General features: G+C 44.4%; 1 protein-coding gene across 1 annotated transcript in view; it reads left to right on the top strand.

Moving 5' to 3' along the window:
* Window positions 1-441: 441 nt before the first annotated feature.
* Window positions 442-19,329, top strand: part of LGMN (legumain) — a 34,940-nt gene continuing 16,052 nt past the window's right edge. The window contains exons 1-2 of the mRNA XM_079698988.1: window positions 442-545; window positions 9,138-9,304. Coding sequence (XP_079555114.1) covers window positions 9,167-9,304 — 138 coding nt within the window. The 5' untranslated portion in view covers window positions 442-545; window positions 9,138-9,166. The remainder of the gene's footprint in view (window positions 546-9,137; window positions 9,305-19,329) is intronic.

The raw sequence follows: 19,329 nt of genomic DNA, 5'->3' as shown, positions 1-19,329 counted from the left end.
CTAACTATTAGAGTTGAGGTTATACCCGCATGTGTTATTCAGTGCCAAGAATTGCAGAATCTGGGGGCTGGGAGAAGGAACTTTGTGTCATGTGCTTCGTTTGAGAGGTGAAAATCAATGCCCAGGATTTGAGAGTTGCCCTGTGGTATGTAGTGAATGGAGTAGCCCCGCTTTCTTTACTCCAGGGCTGCATTAGTTAGCAAACATATATTGAGCCTTACTAAACTTTTTGAGCAGGGATTATTTCGTAAAGGGGAGAGGCAGTCTACCATGAACCATTCCAGTGTTCCAGGGGCAGCATCTAACCCTGACTTGTGGGAAGAGATAGAACTTTGCAGAGAAGGGAATGATTGAATGGAGCTTGAGGGACGGGCAGGAGCTAATGAGATGAAGGAGAAGAGCGTTTCGCCTGGAAAACAGCATGATGAAGGCAGGGAAAGAGCACCAATTTTGGACCCGGAGTCCCGGAGCCTGGTTGAAGCAAGGGATTTCATGTGGATAGTGGAGAACAGAGAGGCACATCTTGCAGGACCTCCTGTGCTGCTGTAAGAGATTTGGATTTTGTCCTGAAAGCCCTGGAAGCCGAATTTAGTAGATGTGTATCTTAGATACTCTCTAATGTGGAAAAGTGTCGGAGAGAGGGCACACCAGGGAGCTCACTGCAGTAATTCCCAGGAGAATTGCTGAGGGTTTTAAAGACAGTTGCAGTGGGAAGGGAGAGAAGATGAGAAAAGGGTTGTGAACTGTTAAGGAGGTGAACACCATACCCAGTATTGTTCAGTAAAAATATACTGAAGTGAATGCTGTCTCTTGAGTTTTCCATCTATGACTATCTTTTAAGGAAATTACCAGCATTTTTTTCCCCCCTTAAACTGCAGACATTGCTTTGTAGACCAAAATTCGAATCCCAGTTTAGGATGGGGAAATTATCACATATGTCGAGGATGTTGAAATCTGAATGGTTAACCATATAAGACTTGAATTTTCCTGTAATCCAGGAGACACAAATTAAACCCCATAATTAGATCACTTTATATCTATCAGATTAGGAATTATGAAGTTTGATACTCTCAAGAGGTGATAGAAATTTGGAAGAGTATCTTAGAACAGTACAGCTGCTAGCAAAATAGGTGTATCTTTTTTTTTAAATTTTATTTTTGGCTGCGTTGGGTTTTCGTTGCTGCACGCGGGCTTTCTCTAGTTGCGGCGAGTGGGGTCTACTCTTCTTTGCGGTGAGCGGGCTTCTCATTGCGGTGGCTTCTCTTGTGTGGAGGACGGGCTCTAGGTGCGCAGGCTTCAGTGGTTGCAGCATGCAGGCTCGATAGTTGTGGCTCACGGGCTCTAGAGCGCAGGCTCAGTAGTTGTGGTGCACAAGCTTAGTTGCTCCGCGGCGTGTGGGATCTTCCCAGACGAGGGCTTGAACTTGTGTCCCCTGCATTGGCAGGCAGATTCTTAACCACTGCGCCACCAGGGAAGCCCCAAAATAGGGATATCTTAAGACTCAGTGGTTCTACTCCTAAAGTACCTTAGAGAAAGAGACATTTGTATACAAGGAGATAAGTATAAGAATGTTTTTGCAACATTGTTTGTAATAGTAAAAAAATTGAAACAGCCTAAATGTCTGTTAGTAGGGGAATGTTTATAAAGTGGGTATATATTTTTTAAAGTATAATAAATTGATTGGAACGAAATAACTTATGGCAGTGGTTACCTTGTGGTATGGGGAGAATGGGACAGGACATGGGGGACTATTTTTTCTGTAATGTTTTGTTTATGGGGAAAGAGGGTTAACGGATTTACAGAATATTAACAGTTGATGATCTGGATTATGGTTACAGGTATTTTATGTTATACTTTGTACATTTCTGTAGTTTAATGTGTATCCTTCAATTTTGTAAAATATAAATTATACCAAAATTAAAGTTAGTTATGAACATCTGGCTATAAAAGTCATGTTCATTGATTTTGGGAAAAGACTACAAACTATTATTAATCCCAGGTTTCAAAATATAGTAATTTGGAAGAAATTCAAAAAAAGGAATTCAAGTGCCAATAAAAGCAGTGAAAATAAAACTGGAAAAACCATTAACCATTGGTCAAATTTTACTTTGCTAGATTCCTAATTCTAATTATTAGTAGATTTAAAAAATGTAGGGAGGGGGAAGGGTAAGCTGGGATGAAGTGAGAGAGTGGCATTGACATATATACACTACCAAATGTAAAACAGGTAGCTAGTGGGAAGCAGTGGCATAGCACAGGGAGATCAGCTTCGTGCTTTGTGACCACCTAGAGGGGTAGGATGGGGAGTGTGGGAGGGAGACGCAAGAGGGAGGGCATATGGGGATATATGTATATGTATAGCTGATTCACTTTGTTATACAGCAGAAACTAACACAACATTGTAAAGCAATTATACTCCAATAAAGATGTCCAAAAAAAAATCCTTGATGTAAAAGATAAAAAAATAATATATAAATTATGCTTTCTTGACTATATCTATTTTGAAATATGATATAGCTGCTAGTACCTTCTGTAATGTTAAAAGACAAATTTTAAAAAGTAAAGTCCTAATTCTATACAGATATAAAAATGAGCAAGTGTTAAAGATTGTATTTAACTTATTAATGAGGAGATTCAGTGAGGTATTACAACCAGTTCAAAGGAGATTCCAGAATACATTTGTAGATGAGAGATACTGAAATGTGCATTGTGAAGCCTGGCTTCTTTCTTTCACTAGGGGAGTCACTTGAACCTTCACTAGATAGAATTCATTTGCACGTCTTTAGACATGAATTACTAGCATTGCTAGTATCCATGGTTTACAGAGTTGTGAAAAAAGTTTCCATAGAATCAGAATTAGATAACCTTGAAGGACATGCTCTAATCTAGAATCTGCTTTGCCACTGAATCAGAAATTTTCCCTCTGGAAAAAAGTTTGATTACCTAACTTGAACAAAATCCGTATTTTGTTTGAGATTTGAGATAAGACCTATTTGGATTTTTTTTTTTTAATTTCACTCTTGAAACAGGAAATCAAAGGATTTGAGAACTGAATGGGCCCTTAATAGTTTAGTTCTACCGTCTCATTTCACAGATGGACAGTTAAGGCCCAGAGAGGGTCTCCCTTGACTTAGTAACTACCTGTCCGATACTAAAGAGTAATTGCACCTGACATTTGTTAAAAAATGGCAAGATGGGTTTTATTCCAGCTGTTGCATTAGAAGAGAGAGACTTCAGTATAGAACTGAGTTCAACTCCAAATACATCAAGGATCGCTGAGACTTATCACCAATAGGCAGAGTGGGAGGTCAGTGGCTGAAAAATTACTAAGAGCAGCTTGATTAGATGTCAAAGATGGAGGTTCTTGCAGGATTCTTGCTAAACCTGGGCCCAGCAGGCCAAGGTCTAGTCGGGAAGAGGGCTCAGAGGAGCTTGACTTCAGTTTGGTGAAGGAGGGGTCCTTGTCATCTGTCCTTGTCTCTCTTGCGTGTTGTCAGCCAGGGACCACTTGCATGATGATTTTGTTGTAAGCCCCCAGGGAACAGAGAGCAGGATCAAAAACTTGTAGGTTTGGAAGGCTCTTCACAGATACCATTGTCTGCCCAGCTGCTTCTCCTGGCTTTGATGGTTCGCTGTCTCTAACCCAGAGCAAGTAGCAAGGACAGGGCTGATGGTGGGAGGTCATAATGGTGGTTAAGGTGTGGGCTTTGGTGTCAGACATGGAGTTGAACTTGATTCTGCTATTTAGATTGTCCTCCAACGGTAGCCTATTACTTGCATTGCTGGTAACAGTTGATCTAGAATGGGCATTCTGTCCCAAACCTCCCAAATGGATAAACCCCACTTGATGGTACACTTCTTGAAGTCCAGCGGAGTCCTTCAATTGAATCACTGACCTCATGTAGCCCTGTAGCCTGAGAGGGTCGCAGGACCAGTAGAACCAGTGAGGACCTGTCCTTGGAGGCTGCTGAAATTCACTTGTAAAGGTTTGTCCGTTCACTTTGACTTTGTGTGGTTCAGGTTGTCCTTTGACGGGTTCTTCTAAGAGCTCTTTATAACCGATTACCAACAAGCGCTTTAAAATAGTAGGGTGGGGCTTCCCTGGTGGCGCAGTGGTTGCGAGTCCGCCTGCCGATGCAGGGGACATGGGTTCGTGCCCCGGTCTGGGAAGATCCCACATGCCACGGAGTGGCTGGGCCCGTGAGCCATGGCCGCTGAGCCTGCGCGTCCGGAGCCTGTGCTCCGCAACGGGAGAGGCCACAACAGTGAGAGGCCCGTGTACCGCAAAAAAAAAAAAAAAAAAAAAAAAGAATAGTAGGTGAAGAGCCCTGTGGGTATCCTGCTACTGGGGGAAACTTGGAGGCCCTGGGGTGTGGGGTGTAGCGCTCCCATCTGTGGTTGCAGAGTCTCCCAGATGTTCACATAAACAGTGCTTTTTGTGACAAGCGAGGTGGTGTAGTGGAAGACGCAATCTTTGGAGTGAGATCTGTGTGTCACCCAGCGGTGCCACTTTCTACCTAGTTTCTCCACCTCTGTGAGTCCGTCTCAGCTGAAGGGAGTAATGAGACTGCTCACAGGCTGTTGTGAGGATGGTAAAGTGCCTCACACACTGCATGGCTCATAGACACATACATAGCCCACTCTCCCACCGCGTGCAGCAACACAGAGGACTCTTGGGGAGACTTCCGTCCCGCCCCTGGTTAGAGCAAAAACTACCTGGGTCATTTTCTCCCTGAAAACAGTTAGCAGACTGAACACATACCCCTAACCATCCCCTTGGAGGTCTTTCCACGCTTGGCACGTTAAAAACTGCCTTCCTCTTTTAAAGGCGTCACTGTATCCCATGATAAGGATGGATCATAATTGATTTAACTAGGCAGGCTCCTGTAGATGACCATTTATGCTGCTTCCAGGGTTTTGCTGCTACACGCAGGCGGGCTCCCTTACCTTCTGAAAATCTTCCCCTTTTGAAAATGATACCTGCCACTCCCACTGGGACTGCCTCCCCCACCTTTATTTCTTCCCCAGCACTCATCACCACCGGACAACCTGTGCGTTTGAATGGTCTGTCTCTTCCTTCTAGAATGTCAGCTCTGCGAAGGGTTTCATCTGTTTGGCGCCCTGTTCAGTGCCTGTGAGCGCCTGGTGGGTGCTCAGGCCATGTTTGTTGGATGGGTGGGTGGGTAGACAGGAAGAAGTAGATGACAGCGCCTGTGTGACTGGTGCCATGGAGGACCACGAGCAAAAAATAGCAGTCACCAAGGGCTCGTTTGGCAGGGATCATTTACTTTTTCCTCATGAACTTTTCACTCTGATGAAACAAGCATAATAGGTATGCTGCAAGATTATGACTTTGTTTTCATGTTTTGACATTGTCAAGAATCTTGTTGACCAGGAAATTGCCATCTGAGATCTGCTGCTTTGAGATGTATTCATTGCTGAGGGCAGTGGAAGGATTATATTACTTTCACATCTTTCCTTTGCCCCAGGCCCCGATATGTTTCCCAGAATAGCATTAGTATGTTTTTTTTTTTTTTTTTTTAAATTATTATTTATTTATTTAGTTATTTGGCTGTGTTGGGTCTTCGTTTCTGTGCGAGGACTTTCTCTAGTTGCGGCAAGCCAAGACCACTCTTCATCGTGGTGCGCGGGCCTCTCACTATCGCGGCCTCTCGTTGTGGAGCACAGGCTCCAGACGCGCAGGCTCAGTAGTTGTGGCTCACGGGCCTAGTTGCTCCGCGGCATGTGGGATCTTCCCAGACCAGGGCGCGAACCCGTGTCCCTTGCATTGGCAAGCAGATTCTCAACCACTGCGCCACCAGGGAAGCCCAGTATGTTTTTTTAAGTGGCATTTCCCAATCAGTGTCACATTGTGAGGCTTTTATTTATTTATTTAAAATTTTATTTATTTATTTTTGGCTGCATTGGGTGTTCGTTGCTGCACTCAGGCTTTCTCCAGTTGCGGTGAGCGGGGGCTACTCTTCGTTATGGTGCGTGGGATTCTCATTGCGGTGGCTTCTCTTGTTGGAGCGTGGGCTCTAGGCCTGCGGGCTTCAGTAGTTGTGGCACGCAGGCTTAGTTGCTCTGCGACATGTGGGATCTTCCCTGACTAGGGCTCGAACCCGTGTCCCCTGCATTGGCAAGCGGATTCTTAACCACTGCGCCACCAGCGAAGTCCCTGTGAGGCTTTTAACTTGGCATTGTGTTCAAGGAACAACAGCTCTGTGTTTATGAGACGAAGAAAAAAAAAAGAAGATAGACAGGAACCATCGCCAGATGTTAACCATGAAAATATCACTTGTGTATGAATAAGGTACTTTGCCTCACCGAGGTGTAACTTGCTAGTATTTTAGTAGAAGAATGAAAGGTAAACTGGAACTTGTGAAAATAACCTGGTGGTGTTTTTTGTTTGCTAATTTAGGCAGTTGAGCTGGTGATGTCTATTCTGTTGTTCACAGTCAGGCAACCATTCAATTTTAGTATTTTATTTAAATAGGAAGGGGGAGGACTTCCCTCGTGGTCCGGTGGTTAAGGATCCACTCTTCCACTGCAGGGGCCACGAGTTCGATCCCTGGTCAGGGGAACTAAGATCCTGCATGCTGTGAGGCACAGAAAAAAAAAAAGAGGGGGAAAATTCACACACCAGTGTCTCCAGAGGAATGAGCCCCTTCGGGATTAAGTCGCATGATCAAAACTCAGAAGAGAGTGGTGTGCAAACCAGAGAGCCTGTTTCATGATTGTCGATGAAAGATGATAAAACCCCCAGGCTGTACCAGTCATGTGGGCTGAGAGCACATTCTGGCTCCCTGTTGTTTCAGTTTTACCAGAACGTAGCCATGTCTACTGGTTTCCGTATTGTCTCTGGCTGCTTTCGTGATACAATGGGAATTGAAGAGTTGTGATGGAAATGGTGTGACCTGCAAAGCTGAAAATACTTACTTTCCAACCCGTTACAGAAAAAGTTTGCTGACCCCTACCGCATGGGATGGCTTACTGGGAGGCTTGGCTGCAGCCCGGAGGCTGCTGGTTGGAGGACCTCAGCAGTCACTGGCACACCTCCCCTCCCGTTTGGAGGCCACTGCAGAGCTCTGGGGACAGGAGTTTGGCTGTCTCTTGCCTGACCTCACTGCTGCTGCTTCATACATTTGTATAACTTCACCTTTTATTGCCCCATGGTGAGCCCTGGGCAGGTCGAGTGGACTTGGGAGATCATCCTCCGATACACGCTAACGTATTAACAGACCAGCAGGTTCCAGTGTTGGGGCAGCCTGGGCAGTCCACTGCCCTCATCTGTTATGCACCTTGACCGTTTCAAGACAATCTTGAAAACAAACCTGGGGCACGTTATTGTAGTTATCCGTGCATCCATGACCTTGCAGTGGAGCTAAAGAAACCTGGATCTAGCACCACCTCAGATTCTTAATTCTTGGGAGGAGTTATCCGGGGGATAGAGTAGTGTGATTTCTTGACGGGGATGCCAGGCTTCTGGGCGGAGCCGACTAGGGCCTGCCAGGGTTAAGGAAGAGGCCTGCAGTGAGTCCAAGTGTTGTCCTGGGCATCACCCAGAGCTTGTCAGAAATGCAGAGTCTCAGACCCTGCCCAGGCCTACTGAATCAGCATCTGCCTTCTAACAAGCCCCCTGGGTGATCTCGGCATACAGTCAAGTTGGAGAAGCGCTGGCCCAAGGTGCTTTTACTTTTTAAACTTTTATCAGACTCAGGGCTTCCTGTTCTTTCACCTGGGGGGAAATCCATCATTTTGAGTTTCAGCACAGTGTCAGGCACAGATGCTGAGGATGGTTTCTTAGGCTTAGACGTGGTTCAAGCCTTCGCTGGCTGTGCGATCTGTGAGGACAGAGGCTTTGTCCTGTCCCTGCTGCGTTCCTGGCACCCAGCACTTTGTTTGGCAGGGTTGGAGTTCAGGAGACTCTGGCCCAGTGGGTGAATGAATGAGTGAATAAATTAGTGAATGAGTGAATGAGCACTGTTTTGTCAGAAGGCATCGGAGGCAGAGGTTAGCCTCCTAGACCTTGTTCTGCTCTGAGTCCCTGTATCTCAGAGCAGACTGAGATGCTCAAAGACTGTTTTTCCTCTTGTCTCAGAGTGACAGGCCTGGCTTCTGTCACAGGAAGGCTGTTTTTGAAAATAACATAGTCAGGACACAGGGCAGTAAGATAACATACTTGTCTGAGTAATGCAAAGTGGCCTCAGTCTTGGCTTTTGTACTTTAAAGCCCTTTAAAGTTTTGGCAGTGAAGTATAAAATTGGGCATGTACTTCATTAAGCATAAAGTCTTGAGGTGCAGAACCATGTAGCAGAAAGGCTGGACCAGGAATTCGGAAGGCATTGGTTCTGATCTCTGCCCAGAGCTGACTGTCTATAGATATTGGGCAAGTCACTTCTCTCGTGCTTCAACCTCCCCGTCCTGTAAAACAAGGATTAAAATATTTGCCCTGCCTCTTGTACAGAATAATGTAAATGGGTCGTAAGTGTTATGCAAAGACCTTCATTTGGGCTGCCAGTGTTAGACTATAGCTTATCCAGATAACTCACAAACATAAATTGCCCCCCCCGTGTTTATATTGAATGTATGTTGAATTTTTACAAACTTTATTGTATAATTAATATATATTAATTGTAGTAAAAGAGACAAAAATAAAGATCATCCTTAATTCCACCTACTACCCAAGAATAACTGCTGTTAAATTTTGTCTTCCGCATTTTGGTATGCACACATTATATGTCTGTTTTCTTACAAACAGTTCATAGCATGTGGTAGGCGTTTTTCCAACACAGTCAAGTTTGTTGATGAATTTTGTCTGCCATATTCCAAGTTGTGACAAAAACTTTAAAAGGTTGCCCCAAGAGCTTTCTCAGTATTTTTTGGTTTATACTCATAACTTCAACCCACAGTGGAGGTTGGGAGCTATGGCAGCCCCCTGCTCCACCCGGGGAAAAGGGCCGCAGAGCTAAGAATAAAATTCTGCTCTGTCATCATTTTTATCCTCAGCATGTTGTGTCTGATGACTAAATCGTCTTATCTTTTTGACCCATTTGCTGTGATCTTTTCTTAGGGGCAGTAATGTTCTTCTGTTCATGTCATTCCTTTTTTGCTTGACTCAGCCTTTTTCTTCCCAGATTTCTGCAGTGGAACTCCAAGGCGCAGAATGATTTGGGAAGTCGCTGTGTTGCTCAGCTTCGTCCTGGGAGTTGGTGCTATTCCCATGGACGATCCTGAGGATGGAGGCAAGCACTGGGTGGTGATTGTCGCAGGATCAAATGGCTGGTATAATTATAGGCACCAGGTAAGAAAATGACTAATCATTTCCTTTATGACACGGGCATTGTGTAAACAATCCTGGACATTGTTACTAGAACAGGCTTTTTAAAAAGCCATTTATGTTCCTATTAGGTTGGCAAAAATAAGTGTGTTGGTGAGGATATGGAGAAATGGGGACCCTCCCACATTGCTGAGTGGATTATAAAATGGTACAGTCATTTTTGAAAACATTTTGGCAGTTTCTCAAAGTGGCGCATCTGGGGTCACCTCAATCTAATGCAGGGTTTCTCAACCTTGGCACTATTGACACTTGGGTCCAGGTAATTCTTTATTGTTGGGGGGCTGTCCTGCACATTGTAGGATATTTACCAGCATCCTTGACCTCTGCCCTCTAGATACCAGGAGCATCACCCAACCCACTGTCACGACCAAAGTTGTCTCCAGCCTTTGCCAAATGTCCCCAGTTGAGACCCACTGGTCTAATGCCTTCATTTGATAAATAAGGAAACTGAGACTTGAAGAGAGGAGGTGACTCGCCCGAGGCCACACAGCAAGTTGAGGTGCAGATGGGACTCTGGTCAAAGCATCGCGAGGCCTCTTTGCCCTTCACGCCTCTGCCCTGCTGCTGTGCCCTTACCCCTTTCTCCTCATCTTTCCTGGCATTCCCAGCAAATCAGCCTGGCAGAAATCAGAGCGGAAAGAATCTATATTCGTAAATACATTAAAAGTGCAGCCTCCAGGTGAGAATGTAAAATGGTGCAGCTGCTTCGGAAAACAGTCTGGCAGTTCTTCGAAAGTTTCAACACACAGTTACCATATGACCCAGCATTTCACTCTTTAGGTATATACTAAAATAAATAAATAAACACATATGTCCCCCCTAAAACTTGTACTCAGATGATTAGAGCAGTTTTGTTCACATTAACCAAAAAGTGGAAACAGTCCAAGTGTCCATCAACTGATAAATGGATAAACAAAATGTAGTCCATCCATACATTTGGCCATAAAAAACAACAAGGTACTATATACATGCTTCAACATGGCTGAACCTTAAAACATTATGCTAAGTGAGAGAAGCCAGTCACAAAGGACCATAGGATTCCATTTATATATGAAAGTCTAGCATAGGGAAATCTAGACAAACAGAATTTAGATTAGTAGTTGCCGAGGTCTGGGCAGAGGGAATGACTGCTAATGGGTATGGGTCTCGGGGGTGATGAAAATGTTCTGGAATTTGATAGTGGTGATGGTTGCATGACTTTGTGAACATACTAGAAACCACTGAATTGTATATTTTAAAAGGTTGACTTTTATGGTATGTGAATTATACCTTAATAAAGTTGTTATTTAAAAAGTCATTGAGGGAATTCCCTGGTGGTTCGGTGGTGAGGACTGCACGCTTTCACTGCTGAGGATCTGGGTTCAGTCCCTGGTTGGGGAACTAAGATCCTGCAAGCTGTGTGGTGCAGCAAAAAAAAAAAAATAAAAAATAAAATAAAATAATAATAATTTTAGGGACTTCCCTGGTGGTGTGGTGAATAAGGCTCCACACTCCCAATGCAGGGGGCCCGGGATCGATCCCTGCTCAGGGAACTAGTTCCCACGTGCATGCCGCAACTAAGAGTTCACATGCCACAACTAAGGAGCCCACGTGCTGCAACTAAGGGGCTGGCAAGCCACAACTAAGGAACCCGCCTGCCACAACTAAGACCTGGCACAACCAAATAAATAAATAAATAAATATTAAAAATTTCTTTTTAATTAAAAAAAATTTTTTAAAAAGAGTAAGAAAATTTAAAAAAAAGAAAAAGAAAAGAAAAGTCATTGAATCTTTCAGTTCTTAGAGACAAGATGCACAGATGATCACAGTAGGTGCTGGGCTTGCATCTAAGAGCCCTTTATACAAATGAAGTCATTTAACCATTGTGGGGTTACGTGCAGTAGGTCTGGTTCTTGTTCCCTTTTTATGGATGCATGAACTGAGGCTTTGAAAAGGTCAGTACTTCAACCCAACGTGGCCCAGATGGCAAGTGGTCGAGCCCGGTTTCAAACCCAGACTGACGAGCTCCAGAGCAGCGCCGTCCAACAGGAGAGCCACCTGTGTCATGGTAAATTTTCTAGTAGCCACATTTTTGGTTTTTTTTAAACTAAAAAGAAACAGGTGAAATTAACTTTCATATGTCCTCTTTAACCCAATATAGCCAAACTATCATCATTTCATTTGTAATCAATATAAAAAGTTACTAATGAGATACTTTACGTTTTAAAAAAAAATACTAAGTCATCAAAATCCAGTGCACGTTTACCTTCACGTTACATTCAGTTTGGACTGGTCGTATTTGAAGTGTTCAGTCACCAAGTGTGGCCAGCGGCTGCTGTATTAGACAGCACGGACCTAACATCTGTGTTCCTGATGGCTTAGCAGGGCTGCCTCACGTGCGTTTCCCTCCCAGGGTGTCAGTTTCATATCTGTTAATTAGGGGTTGGTTTAGATGAACTTCCTACCGGCTCTATAATTTGATGATTATTGAATGACCTATTTCTTGAAAGTTTTTTGTATGTTAGCTGAATAGGAAATTTGGCTCGATTGAAAAATTATTATGGCAAAATGATCCCTTTTCTTTTTAATGCTTAATCCAGACCTGACCCAGTTAAAGAGGAGCAACCCGAGTACTAACTGCCCAGCTCAGTTTTCTCCTCCCTCTAACCATGAGTCAGAAAGATGCAGTGTTAAATATAGGTCACTGATAGTGGATAGGCTGCTTCATCAGCCACCCTGGTTTTTATACAACCAACTTAAAAAAGCACGTATTGGTTAAATATTATTAAGTATAGGTATCCGATTAACCTTTGCCCCAGAAAACATTTTTAAGTGTTGCTAGTTTCCCTGGATAAAATATTCCATATCAAAATGGAATGAATGAGGCAAGCAAGGCAAAAAGAAGTGGCCACAGACTGAAATTTTCACCCCTAAATGAGGGAGGATGCTGGCACTGAGGCTGTGAGGAGGAAACATGGGTGCTGAGTCATCTCTGGCCTCAGCCCATATCCCGGCCAGACGGGTCTCTTCTCAGCCAACTGCCAACATTTGCCGTCTCGACTTTGGAGGCCAAGCACTAAAACAGCATTTGAAAGAACTTTTCCCCTAGAACCTACACAGACTTTTTTTTTCTACACAGACTTTTTTTTTTAAAATAAATTTATTTATTTTATTTACTTATTTTTGTCTGTGTTGGGTCTTCATTGCTGTGCGTGGGCTTTCTCTAGTTGCAGCGAGCGGGGACTTCTCACTGCGGCAGCTTCTCATTGTGGAGCACGGGCACTAGGTGCGTGGGCTTCAGTAGTTGTAGCACGTGGGCTCAGTAGTTGTGGCTCATGGGCTCTAGAGCACAGGCTCAGGAGTTGTGGTGCACAGGTTGAGTTGCTCCGCGGAATGTGGGATCTTCCCAGAACAGGGGTCGAACCCATGTCCCCTGCATTGGCAGGCGGATTCTTAACCACTGCGCCACCAGGGAAGCCCCTCTACACAGACCTTTAAACTTACATTTTTATAGAGGTTTCTATTTTCCTTGAGCGAACACAGCACTCATTATCACAAATTTCTTTTGTTTAGGGAAGGTTAGTACACCAGGCACAATTAAATCACGGCAGAGAGCTTTTCTGTGCTTTCTGATGGGTATTTAACCTATGTTGGTTAAACCGAATTGGATTTCTCTGTTTTCCATTTTTGGCTGGGATAATGGGATGACAGAGAGGGAGTTGGTTGGTCTGGTGTGATGCTGGTGGGGCGTGCGGCCTCTTGAGTGTTGGGGGGACGGTCTTGGGAGGACAGGCTCCTGCAGTGGCAGAGGCAGAAGCCAGGCTTCAGTGCATGTAGGACAGAGAGAGAGGCCCCGCAGTGCAAGCTAAGCCGCGCACGGGGACAGCTGTACCATCTATTCTTCCGACAGGCTTGTAAGGGGGAAAAAGAAGTATGTAGGTCACCAGGGGAGGAACAGGACTGGAGGAGGGTTTCTTTTAGGGCAGAGATTTGAGCACGCCGAGAAGGAAAGTATAAGGTCCAGTGGGGGCAGCGGGGGGTGGTGTTAGGTAGATGGAAGGTGAAGTTCACCCTTGCCCAGGCCAACAGGAGGACGCTGAGGATGGTGGGAGTTGGGAGGACAAGCAGATGTGAGCCAGGCGTCACTAGGAGAAGGGGGCTTGGGGGGTGATTTGAGGTCACTGCTGGGCAGTGGAGCACTGAAGGAGGAGGTCTGGCGTGTTGGCAGTAGGACAGGAGTGGTTTGAGAACAGCTGGAGGGGTGAGGGGCTGGGAGAATGCTGGTGCCTCCTCCCCTCTGCTGGTCTCGAGCTGGGGGCTGGAGCTCCACCTCATCCGGGAAGGCTTTGAGAACATCCGTATCCTGGGGCCAGGAGGAAGCAGGGAGGGAGAAGGAGAAGTCTAGAGCACACACGTCAGAGTCGGGAGGAGAAGATATGACGATGGAGGGTCAAGGGCAGAGTCATTACATTTCTGAGAGACCGCCTTTCATTTTATATACAAGTGTGTACAATTACACTTTCTAGAAACAGCTTTATTGAAGAGGTATACGTTTACATGTCATACAATTCACCTATCCTATAGTTTCGTGATTTTTAGTAAATTCATACAGTTGTGCAAGCATTACCACAGTCTGGTTTTAGGACACTTCCATCATTCTAGAAAGTTCCCCATGCCTGTGCCCATCCCAGCCCCATGCAACCAAGGATTTGCCTTCTGTCTTTATTGTTTTGCCTTCTCCAGAAACTTCATATAAATGGAGTCATACAATATGCAGTCTTTGTGGTGTCTGGCTTCTTTTGCTCAGCATAATGTGTTTGAGGTTAATCCATCTTGTTGCAAAATATCACGTATATTTTAAAAACAGAAACATGGATGGAGAGCAGAGCGGGGTAGGACTGACTTGGGGGAATGCAGTTAGCCCAGGAGGGCTGTCCTTGTACAAGCCAGAGGCTGGGCAGGGCCGTGGACTGACACAGACCCCGGGTATAATTCCTGCTCTCCGCCCACCGGCTGTATTAGTTTGAACAAATTACGTAGTCTCACTCTAAACCTCTGATTCTCCTCTGGAAAATTTGAGGCGGTGGTGAGCTCAGTGAGGCATCCCCGCAAAGCCCAGACCCAGGGCTTAGCCTCTGCCGTGCTCAGAGCACATGTCAGGAAGTGGTAATATACACTCGGTGGTAATATACCCTCAAGTGGTAATATCCTCTCAATGAGCAGCCTGTGAGAACCACTTCCCAGCCCCCACCTGGTTTGAAAGTGGACCCCTTGGCAGTGACTAGAACACGCCAAGTATTTAGCCTTTGCTCCAATCCGGTTATCCTTATTTTGCTTACAGTTGGCCTGAGGTAAGACAGCACAATCAGTGTCCGGACAGTGGCCTGCACCAGGACATCACGGGATGCATTAGTAAGCCCCATCAGAACTCCTTATGCAAGCCATGAAACAAGCTGAGTCAGCAATCTCTGTTCAGTCGTCCAGAGGGCCCTGCCCTTTCTTTAAAGTCTTGCTTAATACCCTCCTCTCACATGACATCTCGTATGGCATTTCTGTTTTAAGGGGAAAAATGCATAGAGATCAGATATGTTCCAGGGAATTCATTCAAGTAACCTTTAACACCATCTCCAAGTCATTTGACTTGGCCTAACCCTACCTTTTTTTTTTTTTTTTTTTTTTTTTTTTTGCGGTACGCGGGCCTCTCACTGTTGTAGCCTCTCCCGTTGCGGAGCACAGGCTCCGGACGTGCAGGCTCAGCGGCCATGGCTCACGGGCCCAGCCACTCCGCAGCATGCGGGACCTTCCCGGACCGGGGCACGAACCCATGTCCCCTGCATCGGCAGGCGGACTCTCAACCACTGCGCCACCAGGGAAGCCCCCTAACCCTACCTTTTATCTCTCTTGGGTACCAGTAAATGCTTGACTCCAACCAAAAACCCTTCTGAATCAAGAAAGTTAGAGGCAACCAAGTAACTCCAAGGACCCAAGAGAGAATCACCGCTTGGCTCTGAGACCACTGTGTGTGGAGGCAGGGCGTAGGGCATGGTTGGGGGCAGGAGATCTGGGTTGGAAGCCATGAGCCCTTCCTGAGCTTGTCCGCATCTGTGAAATGGGCGTAAAAGCATCTGCCTGTCAAGGTGGTGGTGAGGAGCCAGACAGTGTAGGGGAGCACTAACAGGACAGGCTGAATATATTTTCTAAAATATATGGTCTTATTGAAGAGTATTTTACAGAGCATGTATAATTCACCCATTTCAAGTGCTCAACTCAATGATTTTTTTAGTACATTCACCAAATTGTGCAAACATCACCATAAACCAGTTTTAGAACATTTGCATCTCCCCAGTAAGATCCCTTGGGCCAATTTCCCTACCTCCAGGCCGAGGCAACCGCTAATACACTTTCTATCTCTGTAAGTTGGCCTTTTCTGAACACTTCATGCAAGTGGAGCCCTGCAATGCGGTGTTTTGTGTCTGGCTTCTCTCAGGGTCATGTTTTTGCGGTTTATATGTGTTGTAGCATGCATCAGGACTTCATTCCTTTTATTGCCAAATACTGTTCCATTGTATGGATAAACCACATTTTTTTCTGTTTACCAGTTGGTGGACATTTGGGTTGTTTCCATTTTTTTGTCTATTTGAATAATACTGCTAAGAACATTTGTGTGCAGGTCTTTGTATATACGGACAAATGTTTTTGTTTTCTCTTGGGCAGACACCTAAGAGTAGAATTTACTGGGTCATATGGTAAATTTATACTTAACTTTTTAAGAAACTGTTAAACAATTTTCCAAAATGGCTGCATCATTTTACATTCCCACAAGTAGTAGATGAAGGTTCCTGGTTTATACTCACCAACACTTGTTACTGTCTGTCTGGCTATGAAGTGGTATCTCACTGTGGTTTTAATTTGCATTTTCCTAATAACTAATGATTGTGGACATCACCTTTTTATGGTCTTATTAGTATATCTAGTTAAGTGAAATGTTTATTTAAATCTTTTATCTATTTTTGATTGGACTGATTGTTTTATTGAGGTATAAGAGTTCTCTGCAAGGCTTCCCTGGTGGCGCGGTGGTTGAGAGTCCGCCTGCCGATGCAGGGGACACGGGTTCGTGCTCCGGTTCGGGAAGATCCCACATGCTGCGGAGCGGCTAGGTCCGTGAGCCATGGCCGCTGAGCCTGCATGTCCGGAGCCTGTGCTCCGCAGAGGGAGAGGCCACAACAGTAAGAGGCCCGCGTACTGCAAGAAAAAAAAAAAAAAAGAGTTCTCTGCATATTCTAGGTACAAGTCCTCTATCAGATATGTGTTTTGCAGACATTTTCCTCTTACTCTGCTGTTTGTCTTTTCATTTTCTTACTGGTGTTTTTTGAAGCACTAGTTTCTAATTTTGATGATGTCCAGTTTATCAGTTTTTTCCTTTTATAGACCATGCTTTCGGTATCATATCTATGACATCTTTGTAATTATAACTCAAGGTTCCAAAGATTTTCTCCTAGGTTATCTTCTAAAAGTTCTACTATTTTAGCCCTTACATTTAAGTCTACGATCCGCTTCAAGTTAATTTTTGTATATGGTGTGAAGTGAGGGTCTAAGTTCATCATTTTGCTTATGGATATCCAAATTGTCCCAGCACCAATTGTTGAAAAGACTCTTCTTTCCCAGTATAGTTTTGAAAACAGGAAGTGAAAGTCTTCCAACTTTCTTCTTTTTCAATATTTTTTTTCACTATTCTAGGTCTTTCGCAATTCTGTACAAATTTTAGGATCATCTTGTCAATTTCTGCAGAAATCCCTGCTGATTGGTTTTTAAAAATTTTAAGGGTAGTAAGTCTTCTGATCCATGAACATGAGATGTTCCTCTATTTAGATCTTCTTTAATTTCCCTCAGCACTGTTTTATAATTTTCATTGTACAGGTCTTGCACTTCTTTTGTTAAATTTATTCCTAAGTTCTTTTTGGTTTTTGATGAACCTGCCTTTTAATATCTGACAGGAGAGATAAATAATAGTATGACTTGCACTGAGGTGAGTGGGTGGTGTGCCTGCTCACTCCAGTTTCATCATAGGGAAGGTTAAATCTGATATAATATTGGTTTGATTTTTTTCTTATGAAATAGAAAACAAATGTCTATATAACATGTGTGCAGTTTAAAGATTAATAATAAAATGGAGCTTCCCTGGTAGCGCAGTGGTTGAGAGTCCGCCTGCTGATGCAGGGGACATGGGTTCGTACCCCAGTCTGGGAGGATCCCACATGCCGCGGAGCGGCTGGGCCCGTGAGCCATGGCCCCTGAGCCTGTGCATCCGCAGCCTGTGCTCCGCAATGGGAGAGGCCACAACAGTGAGAGGCCCGCGTACCGCCAAAAAAAAAATAATAAAAAAAAAAAAATAATAAAATGAATACCTGTGTACCTTGTACCCAACTAAAGCAAAAGAAGATTACTAGCACCTTGTTCCCTGTGTGATCCAATCCCCCTCCCTTCCTGCCAGAGGGCAAGTTCCTGAGTTTTCTTTTGCTTTGCTTTAGACTTTATCATATATGTATTTAACTAAACAACAAAATGTTTATTTTAGTCTGTTTTGACCTTTATATAATGTAAACGGTGGTGAATATTTTTTCTATGACTTCCTTTTGTCATTATGTTCCTGAGATTCATGTATCTTGAAGCATGGGTTGTATTTCATTCAATTTTAGGTATTCCATTTATGTGAGCTTTCTGATATTCCATTATATGAACATAGGGCAGTTTATTTTTCCAGCTATTGTTGGTGCTTTGGATTATTTCTTGATTTTTACTGTTGCAGAGATGCTGTGAACACTCTCCCGTTACACATAGTCTAGGGCAGCGGTCCCCAACCTTTTTGGCACCAGGGACTGGTTTCTTGGAAGACATTTTTCCTGCGGAACTGGGGTGGCGGGGGGGATGGTTCAGGCGGTAATGCGCGCGATGGGGAGCAGCAGATGAAGCTTTGCTCGCTTGCCGGCCACTCACCTCCTGCTGCGCGGACCAGCTCCTAACAGGCCGCGGACCAGTAGTGGTCTGTGGCCCCGGGGGTTGAGGACCCCTGGCCTAGGGTATAGCTTGGAGTAGAATTGCTGGGTTGGAGGGTATATGCTTCAGTCTGATCCGATAATGTCAAGATGTTTTCCTGAGCCCAGTGCCAATGACACTATACTTCCACCATCAGTGTTTTAGTTTCCTATTGTTGTTGTTACAAATTACTACAAACTTAGTGGTTTAAAACAGTACAGATTTATTATGTTACAGCTCGAGGTGAGCAATCTGAAATGCGTCTCACTAGGTTCAATCAAAGTGTCCAAAGGGCTGCTTTCCTTTCTGGTGATTCTTGAAGAGGTCCATTTTCTTACCTTTTCCAGCTTTTAAAGGCTGCCCACATTCCTTGGCTTGTGGCATCTTCCTCCATCTTCAATGCCAGCAGTGGCAATCCAGTCTTTCTTACATTATATGCCTCTGACACCAACTTGCCTGCTTCCTTCTTCCACAAATAAGGACCCCTGTGATTACATTTGGCCTGCTGGAATAATCCAGGATAACCTCTTTATTTTAGGGTCAACTGATTAGCAATCTTAAATCCATCTGCTATCTTAATTCCCTTTTGCCATGTAGTGTAATGTATTCACAGGTTCTGGGGATTAGGATTTGGACATCTTTGGGGGGCTGTTATTCATCCTACCGCAGTTGGTGTTTGAGGGTCCTTGTTATTTTATAGAAATGGGGACTTAAACATTTTAATGTGTGTGTGCGTGTAATATTTAGTAGCTTTTAAAAAATCATCTTTGTTTAGATTTTCAGCCCCCTACGCTTCCTGGGCCTTTATAGTTTTAATGATTTCTTGATTGTCCCTGTATGAAGCAGTATCACGTTCTGGAGTCAGAATGCCTGGGATCTTTCAATGTGAGCTGTGTGACTTGGACAGGTCACCTCCCGTCCCTAAGCTTTGATTACCTCATCTGTGAAATGGGAATAATTATCACATAGAGTTATTG

This window comes from Hyperoodon ampullatus (assembly GCF_949752795.1).
Source record: "Hyperoodon ampullatus genome assembly, chromosome: 3".
Classification (NCBI taxonomy): Eukaryota; Metazoa; Chordata; class Mammalia; order Artiodactyla; family Ziphiidae; genus Hyperoodon; species Hyperoodon ampullatus.
This window is presented reverse-complemented; position numbering and strand designations above follow the sequence as displayed.